At 44.9% G+C, this 10,224-nt stretch overlaps 1 protein-coding gene across 1 annotated transcript in view; it reads left to right on the forward strand.

The window, feature by feature from the left end:
• The window catches only part of PASD1 (PAS domain containing repressor 1), a 27,614-nt gene that overhangs the window by 9,266 nt on the left and 8,124 nt on the right, over positions 1 to 10,224 (forward strand). Inside the window, 4 exon segments of the mRNA XM_035891945.1 lie at positions 766 to 848; positions 4,565 to 4,671; positions 7,386 to 7,533; positions 9,625 to 9,713. Of these exon segments, the coding sequence (XP_035747838.1) occupies positions 766 to 848; positions 4,565 to 4,671; positions 7,386 to 7,533; positions 9,625 to 9,713 (427 nt within the window).

Genomic DNA, 10,224 nt, shown 5'->3' on the forward strand with positions numbered 1-10,224 from the left:
CCGCAGCAGCCTCTCAGAGAGTGCGTTCAGCAGCAGGGATCGGTTGTGCAGGGGGCTGGTAAATGCAAGGGGACACCGCTGTGTTTGTGAGTGGGAGACGGCGCCAGGATGTTACTTTGGAATGACGAGGGACGAAGCGGGAGGTGCTTTTGAGAAGAGGCAGTGGTGTGATGGGGTGTCTCAGGACAGGCAGCCCAGGAAGCACCGATAGAAGGTCACCAGCTAAACTGCCTGAAAAGTGGTGGCCGTTAAAGAAATACATCCCACTGCACCTTTGTGTAAGAAGGCCACCTGCATCTTGAAGCACTGTGGGCACCGCATTTCGTGGACGCTTTCTGCTGGTCTGCAAGTGTCCTGTGGCACAGTGCGGTGATGACAGGGATAGCGACCGCAGGTGCTTCTTGCTTGAGAGACCATTAGCCAGCTCGGTTTGAGGCTGGACCTCATGCTGTCATCCATCTCCAGAGACCAATATTTACAAAAAGCTGAGCAATTTTGCCCACAGACTGCAAGATGAGGCCCTTGGACTATTTGTCCTAGCCCTGAAATTCAGCCCAGGGTAAATTATTCAGCCACTTTTCATCAGTTTGTGCATCTATGAAACAAGGCTTATACATTCCTTAGAGGAGAATAAATCAAGTGCTTTAAAAGCCCTGTATTTTACTAGGGTTTGTTAAACCAAGAAGATGCATCCTTGGTCTTGTTAGAGGGCTCCTTTTGGCATTTCACAGAATTAAATGTCTGAATGTGCCAACTGTTTTGCAGGAGCTCTGCAATGTTGAAGAGCCATGTGAAGAATTTACATCGAGGCATAGTTTGGAATGGAAGTTTTTATTCTTGGACCATAGGTAAGACATTTGGGTTTAGTCACTGAAGAATAATCAAACTGTAGTTTAAAAATAGAAAACTTTGTGTAGCTATCGCCTGAGATGCCAAGTGGAATAGCTCTAATTAAATGCAACTGAGTAGGTAATAATACTCTGAACTTACTTATTAGGCATCCTTAAATGCTTTGCTCTTTTCCATATTTTAGGCAGGTAAGAAACCATATAAAACAGTGGGAAAATGTCTAGAAAAATGTCTAACTTCACCAAGGTATTAGGTCATTAAAACTGAGCAGCGTGGGTCCTGTTCCCTGGATTGGTTTAGCTCCTCTGTTTTCCAGCTACAGCTTCCAGGAATCCTTCTAAATCTTTTGCTGTGTCAATAAACTTTCAATTTTCACCTTGAGAAATGATGGAATTTATAAAAATAAAAGAAAAAGCAGCAGATTAGATGAGTTAATTGCAGATTTGGTTTTGACAATGCCGTACAGTGGGCTAGGATTCAGCTTGGTGAATGAAACAGATTGGAACCACTTTAGTAAGCTGATTAATATAGGATACATTTTCTTCCAAAGAAGCTGGAGGGTTTTATTCACTCTTATACTTCTCTGTATTTGACCATGTATGCATAAGCACATTGCAAAACCTTGCCCTTTCCATGATCCCCCTCCCTTTGCAAGCTGTGCAAAGGTAGTCATTACTAGAAATAGAAGACGAGTAAATAAGGCTGATATTTGGGAGGAAAAAAAACCTAAATATCATCCGCACATTTAGAGCAAGAAAGAGAGAAAGAAAATATAAACGAATAATAACTTGCATTTATATAGTAAACAAGATGTGTAGCTCACACATCGTACCTTGAAGCACGGAGGAACTGACCCCACCACAGCCCAATGGTCAACGCTGTGTGGTTTGGGACAGTTGGCTTATTATTCGTGTTGTTGAGATCTTGCTGGAGTGGCTTTTTTAGACTTTAATTGGCCTGTCCAATAATGCACATTTTCAGACTCAGGTGATTAATGTTAAGATTGATAAAAGAGCCCTAAGCCCCTTATTTCACTCTCTGACGAAGTGAGCTGGTTTTCTATCGGGCTGTGTCCCAGCAGCTCCTGTGAATAAGACGAGCAGGAGCTGCTTTGAAACCTATCAAAGAGTCTTTTGAAGAATCTGGGTTATGACTCAGAGAGGAATCTTTCTGCGCCAGGTGCTTGCAACCACTCCAGTCTGACTGATATCCCAAGTGAGGAGACCGTTGTTACTGGGAGTTAAATTAAGCTGATGCAGATGCCGAGGCAGAATTTGTGATGGCTCCGGATGCGAGCAGTGAGCCTGGACCCAAGAAGGAGCTGGGGATTGTGTGGGTTTTCTCATTAAATCACCAGTTCAAACGTCTCTCCAGTACCATCCGCAGGATGCTGTGAAATGTTGTCGGGTGTTTTGCTGTTCCTTGCGTATTTGTGTCAGCTCACCCCCCCTGACGCTGGGGTCTGCCCTCAGCAGGGGCAGAGGGTACCCAGCATGAGTTGGAACCAGGACCTTTGCTATCATGACGACAACATAAGTTGGAGTGAAGATAGGTAATGCAGAAAGCACTCCATAGATCTGGATAAACATTAGAAAACTAGGAAAAGCCTGTCTTCTGGGTCGACAACGTAAATATGTGTAGAGGAAGAAAACCTGTCAACTTTGATAATGATCCATTTCTCTTCTGCACTGTGGTCCTCTCCTTATTTTCCCTTTGTTTATTAAAAAGACTGCACTCAAAAGGCTCTCTGAAGACTCTGCATTTCCATTTGCACAGCGAGTTGCAGGCCTCAAGGCTGGAACTTAAGCTAACAAGACACTTCTAAATTGTCCCACAAGCAAGGCAGCTCCTTGGCAAATGACAGATGAGGAGCAGTTTGTGGTTGCTCTCTCATTTAAAGAATTCTGGTGAAAGTCAGGAAAGCATAATACTTTCCTGATCAGCTTAAATGTTTATCTGATGTGCATCTGAAAGACATTATTGTCTTGAATATAAGCAGGTCATTAAAGATAGGAGAGACACTGGCGCGTTCTGCCAAAGAGGCAGCAAGGAAGGACACTTTAATAAATGCTCATATTATCATCATTAACTGAAATCTGGGTCACATGAGGAAAGGGAACACAGTGCTCTATGAAAAGTTATTTGAATAAATAAGGCTGCATTGTGGCGGAGGCCACTGTGTACTCAGCGCACTCTGTTTCAGGAGATTTGCCATCGAGTGTGTGGAGGACGGGCTCCTCCAGCCAACCCCTTGTGCGGGGACTGGGGAGCTCCTGCTGAGACCCTGATCCTCCCGGGGCTGCTGTTGGGCAGACCCCTGCCTCTCCTTCCCTTTCCCCCATTTCCCATTTGGTGCCAAACTGCACCAGAGAGACGTTACGGACCTGTCTGGGCTCTCTTTAGCCGAATAACCTACGCCCATCATGTCTCTCGGGAATACGAACGTGGAGCTGAGTCACTCAGCCAGGACAGGAGAACTTCCCCTATTAATATCCAGAAGACTCAGGATGATCCATCCAAACCCATATGTACTTAAATACTTTTTTGTTCATATTCTCGGCCACTTTATGGCATTCACCTTCCTTACATGGGTCGCTCGGCAGGCCAAGAGAAAGGCAGTGGGAGAAGGACGTTTGATAGGCAGTGGCACCTTCAGGCTGTCCCGGTTTTGAAACGTTAACCGTTTTGCTAACGTGCTGCTGCTTTATTCCCGAGGAACATGCTGAACTTGGCAGGTGAGTCTCATGCTATCAGCACATCCAGCAGCCAAAACAAATAGGTGGAACCAAATTAGCACAAGTCCTGCCTCACAAAGTACGTGCGGTGCTTGCACTGGTGCAAGCAGGAGTGTCCTTGAGTGCCAGGGGACAGAAGGTGGCATGCTGATACAGGGAGCAGAGGCAAAACCAGTGGGTTTCTCCTCACATTCCGGTCTTGTTTCATGATCATAAACTAGCAGGCTCCGGTGAAGACTGTGCATAAGCTCAGTGTTGTTACGACACCTGCTTAAAAAAAAATAAATCTCATATTTTGCCTAGAGAATAGAAAATCTAGAATTGGCAGCAGAATAGTTGGGTAAGTCATTGTCATGTGCCGTTCTAAATACTTCTTTGATTCCTTCTCTACCTGCCATAGAAATAACAGCCCTTAAAATCAGCCCCATGCCTATTCTTAGCTTTACTACTAGCATACAAACATTTTTTGCTGCTTATAATTCCCCAAGCTTTTCCATGGGAACAGTTACTTTCTACCCAAGCTGGTCCTAATACACACTGCAGCTTCCCACTTACTCTTTCTTCTACAGTTACTACCCAAATGACATTTACATCCAACCTACTGGATAATTTTACTCGAGCTGCAAGTTATTATGCGCACGAACAGCCATAGCGTTTCTCAAGCTGCGTGTCTCACAAGCGTGCTTAATGAATTGAGTCACTTGCATACGTACATGCCTTTCTCTACACCCACGTAATGAATAGGCTATGAAAAAGTAAACACACACCTTTTCATTTTCTCAATTTTTGCCTCTCCCTCACTGTTGTTTTTTTTTTTCTTGTACATGAAAATACGTCGTTGTGTATACGAAAATCCACTCCTGATTTCCCTGCCAAGTGAATGTACAAGGTGGTTTTGGTCGCTCATATCGCAGTGTATCTGCCACGATGTCAAAGTGTCAGGCTTTGTGCTCACTCCCTGCCGTTTGCTTCCCTTCTAGGGCTCCGCCTATTATAGGGTATTTACCCTTTGAAGTTCTGGGAACGTCAGGGTATGATTACTACCACGCAGATGACCTGGAGCTTCTTGCTAGGTGCCATGAACACTGTAAGTTCCTCTCCCTCTGCAGTGTGCCTGTCTTTGATCTCCTTTGTCGCTCGTGCAAAACCTTCTCCCGTCGTCGCAGAAGGCACCTTTGTCTGGGGCACGAGGGAATTCTCTCCTCCCATGTCAGACTGTCATAGCTGATGCTCACCTGGGAGCCTGCATCCCTGCAGAATTCACTCCGATCAGGAGCCCTTTGTGCAGGTTTCCCAAATTGGCAGATCGCCTGTCTGAGCACAGGTTGCCTGAGAGTGAAATGAGATTAATAGATGGGAAGTCAGACCTTTACACCCTCTGCCCCCAGTTTGTGAGGGCAGCCCCAACCCCTGGGGGTTTTGTTGATTGTCGCAGTTCATGGGCTCCAGAGTCAGCCAGGAGGCTCAGCTCACCAAAATGCCTTCCGAAAGCAGCATTTGGATCTCCTGCCTGTGCGATTAGATGTTGTGAACCTCACTTACTATTAGTGAAATGCTTCTGAAGATTCAGACGTTTTTTTAAACTACAAAAGTACCGAATACAGATTCCCTGTGGGTGAAGATGGCTTATTTTTGGTCAACCTGAAAGTAAAGCGGAAAAGTCCAGTTTGGGCTGATATGTGAACACCAGAGACTGTCTGTGAAGTTCATCTTTGTGCAAGGTGAAATACTGTGACCTACAAGAGCGCAGGAGGAGCCAGGTCAGGAGGAGCACTCAGGTCGAGCTCTGCGGCAGGGCAGCCCACGGCTGGAGGCTGGAGCTGAGCTGAGGAAGGGCAAAAGGTGGCAGCAGACGTGGTCTACTACTAATCAGCGTGCTTTTCCTACCAGATTAGCATATGAGATGTTTTATCCCTGAGACGGTATTTTCCCATTTTGGTACATGCACTTCAGACTGTGAGCCAGGATTAGGTCTGTCCTCCAGCTGGTTTGCATTGCCAAGCACTGCGATGAAAAGTAACTGCGCGCTTTGTAAAATGCATCTAGGTAATTGGATATTTTGCCAAGAAATACTACTTACAGGTTTCCTGTTGGGCAAACTCTCTGTCTGTTTGTCTCTCTGTTATCGCTGTTTGAGTGTTTTGTCAAAAGGAAGCAAGGGCACCCCAGAGAGTGGAGAAAGCCAGGATGCTGTAATTCCTCTGAGATGCAGAGCAGCGTGATGCAGGGGCACCAAGAAACTCCACAGCCCCCCAGCACGCTGGAGCTAGGCAAGCTGCTTTGTCTCTGAGTTGCAAACCAGCCCTATCTCTACCACGTACCCTCTACTACTTACACGTATGAGATGCTAAAGGACCTGGTAGAGAATGGAGAAATTGAATTCTCTGAATGTCGAGTTTCCCCATGCCACTTTCCTGCCAGCTTTTCTGCCCTGTCAAGGCAAAGCACTGGTACTAACCCAGGGAAGTGGGTTGCCTGGCTGAGCACCCGAAAGAAGCTGTGAAAGTGGCTACACACAAGTTGTGTCAAGTGCAGCAAGCGTGTAGACGGGAACATAAAAGGAATATTTTAATTGCTCTCAAGTACAGTATATTGTAGTGCTGTTTGCTTAAAAGACCATTCAGACAGCAGCGAGCTACTTAACCAGGCAATGTCCTTTTGGATGTGCATGCAGTTTGATGTAGACGCTAACTATATTGAGAGTGGGGTCAGATCATTCAGCAGAGAATCTCTTCAGTGATTTATGGTCTACATCTCTACTAGCCATGGATCCCCTCTTACGTAGTAAAAGAGTATTTGCACCACACACCCGGAGGAAAGGATCTTTGACTCTTACTGTGGAAGGTGGTGGCAAAGTGACTTACAGAACTTGCTTCGGGAATCTCTGCCAGGCCTAGGAGCTGAGTGATCCCCAGCATGGTGTGTTAGCCAGAAAACCTTCGCTAAGTGCTTCACCTGAAGCCCATCACCATTAATGGGATCGCTGAAGAAGTTAGTCCTGGTATTTGACAAAGTAGAGGTGTGCAGGTGAGTCAAAATGCCTGGGTTAGTGTGGCTCAGTAAGTTTCCTGTTCGCGAGGTTGACCACTCTGGGCAGGCATCTTGCCCACTGTGAAGTGAAATGGGTTTGCTTAAACCATGCTTGTATTTAACTTTGCATTAATTATGGGTATTTTAAGTGAGCATGTTTCATTTTGTACTCCCAGCAGTCTGGGAACAATTACTGTGGTTATTTAACATAGTTCCCCTCATTATGTTCCAATTGTGTTATACCACTTGAGATTTTTCTGGACATACCCTGATAATATGATACATACCAGGTCTGGTGTATTTAGGTCATCTCTCAGGAGAAACCTCTCACTTAAACTGCTACAACTCCACTATTTTACTGGTTTGTGCCATTATTAGGATCCTGACTTCAAGCCCTCGGTCTTTGAAATGCATTCTCGTGTGCTTGTGAAAGGCCAATACTTTGTTTAATTAATGTTGTTTATGCTTATTTCAGAGGAGCCCACTAATAAGTTATAAGAATATAGCTAGGTATATAGTTATGCCAATTATTAGTTTTAAGAACAGTCTCCAAATAGCAAAGTGCACTCTTGAAAATCAGTAGCAGAAAAGAACCCCAATAAAAGCTCAGTACGTGGCAGTGTATCATCTGTCACGTTCATAGAGCTGCGAGATCCATTTTAGTGCAGTAGCAGACTGCAAGGGGGGTATGGGACTGAGTGGTCTTTCTAATCGCCTTTGCACCATCAAACTTCTGTTTGCTATAAATTGCTTTCTTTTTTGTTTAAACAGTGATGCAGTTTGGAAAAGGCAAGTCCTGTTACTATCGGTTCCTGACCAAAGGCCAGCAGTGGATATGGCTGCAGACACACTACTACATCACCTACCACCAGTGGAACTCCAAACCCGAGTTCATCGTTTGCACACACCTGGTAGTTAGGTAGGAGCAAGCGCCAAATGCTTCACAGCGTATGTCCCGTGAGCTCATCCATTATTTTTCTAGTTCTTTTTTGTGTTAGCCAATTTATTCGCTGTGCATATTGACATGCTAGGATGGTGTGTAATTCTATAAAACTCTTATGACAGGGAACATGAGGAAAAGCATAATGTGTTTTCATTACTCTTTTTTTTTTTTTTTTTTTTGGCAACTGGGCCGAAAGCCTGGAAGCCACCGTTGGCCAAGTCTATCACTGTGTTACATTCCCCTTTTATCCCTGGCGATGACATGGCCGCAGGAAGAATTAAAGCTGTTAAGAATCAGACGGCTTTATGGGCGTGAATGGGATTATACATCTCCTAAAAAACCTTTTGATCAGAGTTTTAAATATTTATGACTTGAAGTTAGCTGCTGTCCTGCTAGCCTTATTCCTCACCTGAAATTCAGCCCAGGATCCCCCCCTAGTGGAAAGTTGCTTGCGCTCGGTCGCAAACCCGTGCGGGGAAGCAGCGCACTGGTGGGATGCTCTGTGCCACCCACCTTCTGGAGGGGAACCTGCTTGATCACTGCGGTCATCTCAGAAAAGATTGTGTTAAGACTGAGAATATATTTGCTGAAGGGCTTGAAAAATACCGACATACTGGTTTGCTCTATTAACTTGAGCAAACATATTGCTCCCTGTGTCTTTCTTTACTGTCCCGAATCAATCTGTGAATTTTTTTCTGGTCCCCCTTTTTCTTATTCTGGAAGAACAAGCACTGGTGAACTGGGATATTCTGAAACACGGACTGAGAACACACTCATCAGGGTGTAAGTGATTAGAGCTGTGCGTGCTGATATAAAGTACGTGTCAAGTGTTACCGTAAGCGAGTGTTAGGGGGATTGCTTCTGAGTTGTGTTGCTTCCGCCATCCTTCAGGGAGTTCAGCTTCACTTTAAGCTCTGAATTTATTGTGCATGAACTTGTTTCTTGTTTCTGCTTCCAGTGCCTTTTAAACCTAGTGATACAGCCCTAAATAGATTCTGAAATTCAATTCTGTCTCATATAGTTAAGGCTTAGAATATATTATTAAAACACACAAATTAAAACATGATTTCAGGAAAATTCATTGCCTACAGTGATATAAGTGAGTTCAGTTCAGCAACTTCTCTTGCCTCCCACAAAGGCCCATTAATATTTCAGCACCCTAAGTTCTGGCACCTTTCAGTGCCCACAACCCACAAGCACTCAGAGAGTTTTAAAGCATCCTTTCTAATTTATCCCAATGGTGACTCATGTGGCATTGTTTGCTGTAAATACTGTATTACTTAAGAGAAAAAATAGTAAGGAAAGCAAATAATACACACTTTTAGAGGTACACACCTGGGGATTCCTGCATTTCGTGTGGCACCTGAGCAGCCGTCAGTTTGTATTCAGAGCTTCCACTGGGGCGAGGGATGCGAACTTTGATGTGCGCTGGGTGCACCCTCAGGAAGAGGGGACCTCACCTTCTCCTTCCCAAGGGCCCAAGGACTCACTGAGCTACCATACATCATGCAAAAAATTGATCCTTGATCATCAGCAGGTTAGAAAATCAATGCACATTTTCTATGGCAGTTTGCCCACACAGAAGCTATAGGATCATTTTTCTACCTGATTATGGAAAATGGGCATCTCCTTTATTAAGAAAATTGTACTGAGGGCAAAGACACCCATTTTGTCTTCAATAAGCAAGTGCACTTTGCTTTTAGATTTGTTTTGCTCAAGGCATCCAGGGTCAGAATGTGCAGAGGAGTGTCTGCGTTAGTGCTTGGAACAATCAGTGCAGTTAACCACGTGGGTTCTGCAGCCATGGGTGCAGTGGGACGGGGATGCTGCCCTGTTGTTTTTAACCTGTGGATATTCAGCATGTGCAGTTATTCACAGGTTGCAAGGCTGTATGATGATGTTCCTTTAAGCACCTCATATATGAGAGAGAGCGTGTGTGCTGGGCAAAGCTTGTGGCTCAACATGAAAACTCCATAGTGACCTCTATGGTAGGATAGTTACCATACAGTAAACAATATCCAGACTCAAAAACTGTATTGAAAATTTTGAATTTTTTTTTTTTTTTAGTTATGCAGAAGTTCGAGCTGAAAGAAGGCGAGATCTTGGCCTTGAAGAGTCATCAATTGAACTGGCAGCCTCTTCTCTAAAGGTACCATGTCCCTTCACAGTTGAATGAGTAGGTGTTTAATCCAAGTAATCGCTTACCACTGTTAGGAAGATATCTATTCTTTCTTCCTTCACTCCCATCTCCTTCCAAGCCTTCGGCTGGGTTATGACTCAGGCAGACACTGGGAAGTTTTCCACTGCGTGGCTCTAAGCTGCCCCTCTTGGTTCAGGCGTATAACTGCAAATTCAGCAGTTACATTGCTGCTGTTCTGCTGTTCATTCCCTTGCCAAGACTGTCACTTGCTGCTGTCAGATGGGTATCCTGGGACAGAAATGCGTGGCATCACCCCAAAGCCAGGGCTGCCTGGGGTGTGATAGAATCCTAGAATCATAGAACCATTTAAGTGGGAAAAGACCTTTAAGATCATCAGGTCCAACCATTAATTTAACACTGCCATTCCACCACTAAACCCTGTCCCTAAGCACCTCCTCTGCCCGGCTTTTAAATACCTCCAAGGATGGGGACTCCACCACTTCCCTGGGCAGCCCCTTCCAATGCTT

The sequence above is a fragment of the Egretta garzetta genome, unplaced genomic scaffold (assembly GCF_000687185.1).
Source record: "Egretta garzetta isolate BGI_Z169 unplaced genomic scaffold, ASM68718v1 scaffold53, whole genome shotgun sequence".
Lineage (NCBI taxonomy): Eukaryota > Metazoa > Chordata > Aves > Pelecaniformes > Ardeidae > Egretta > Egretta garzetta.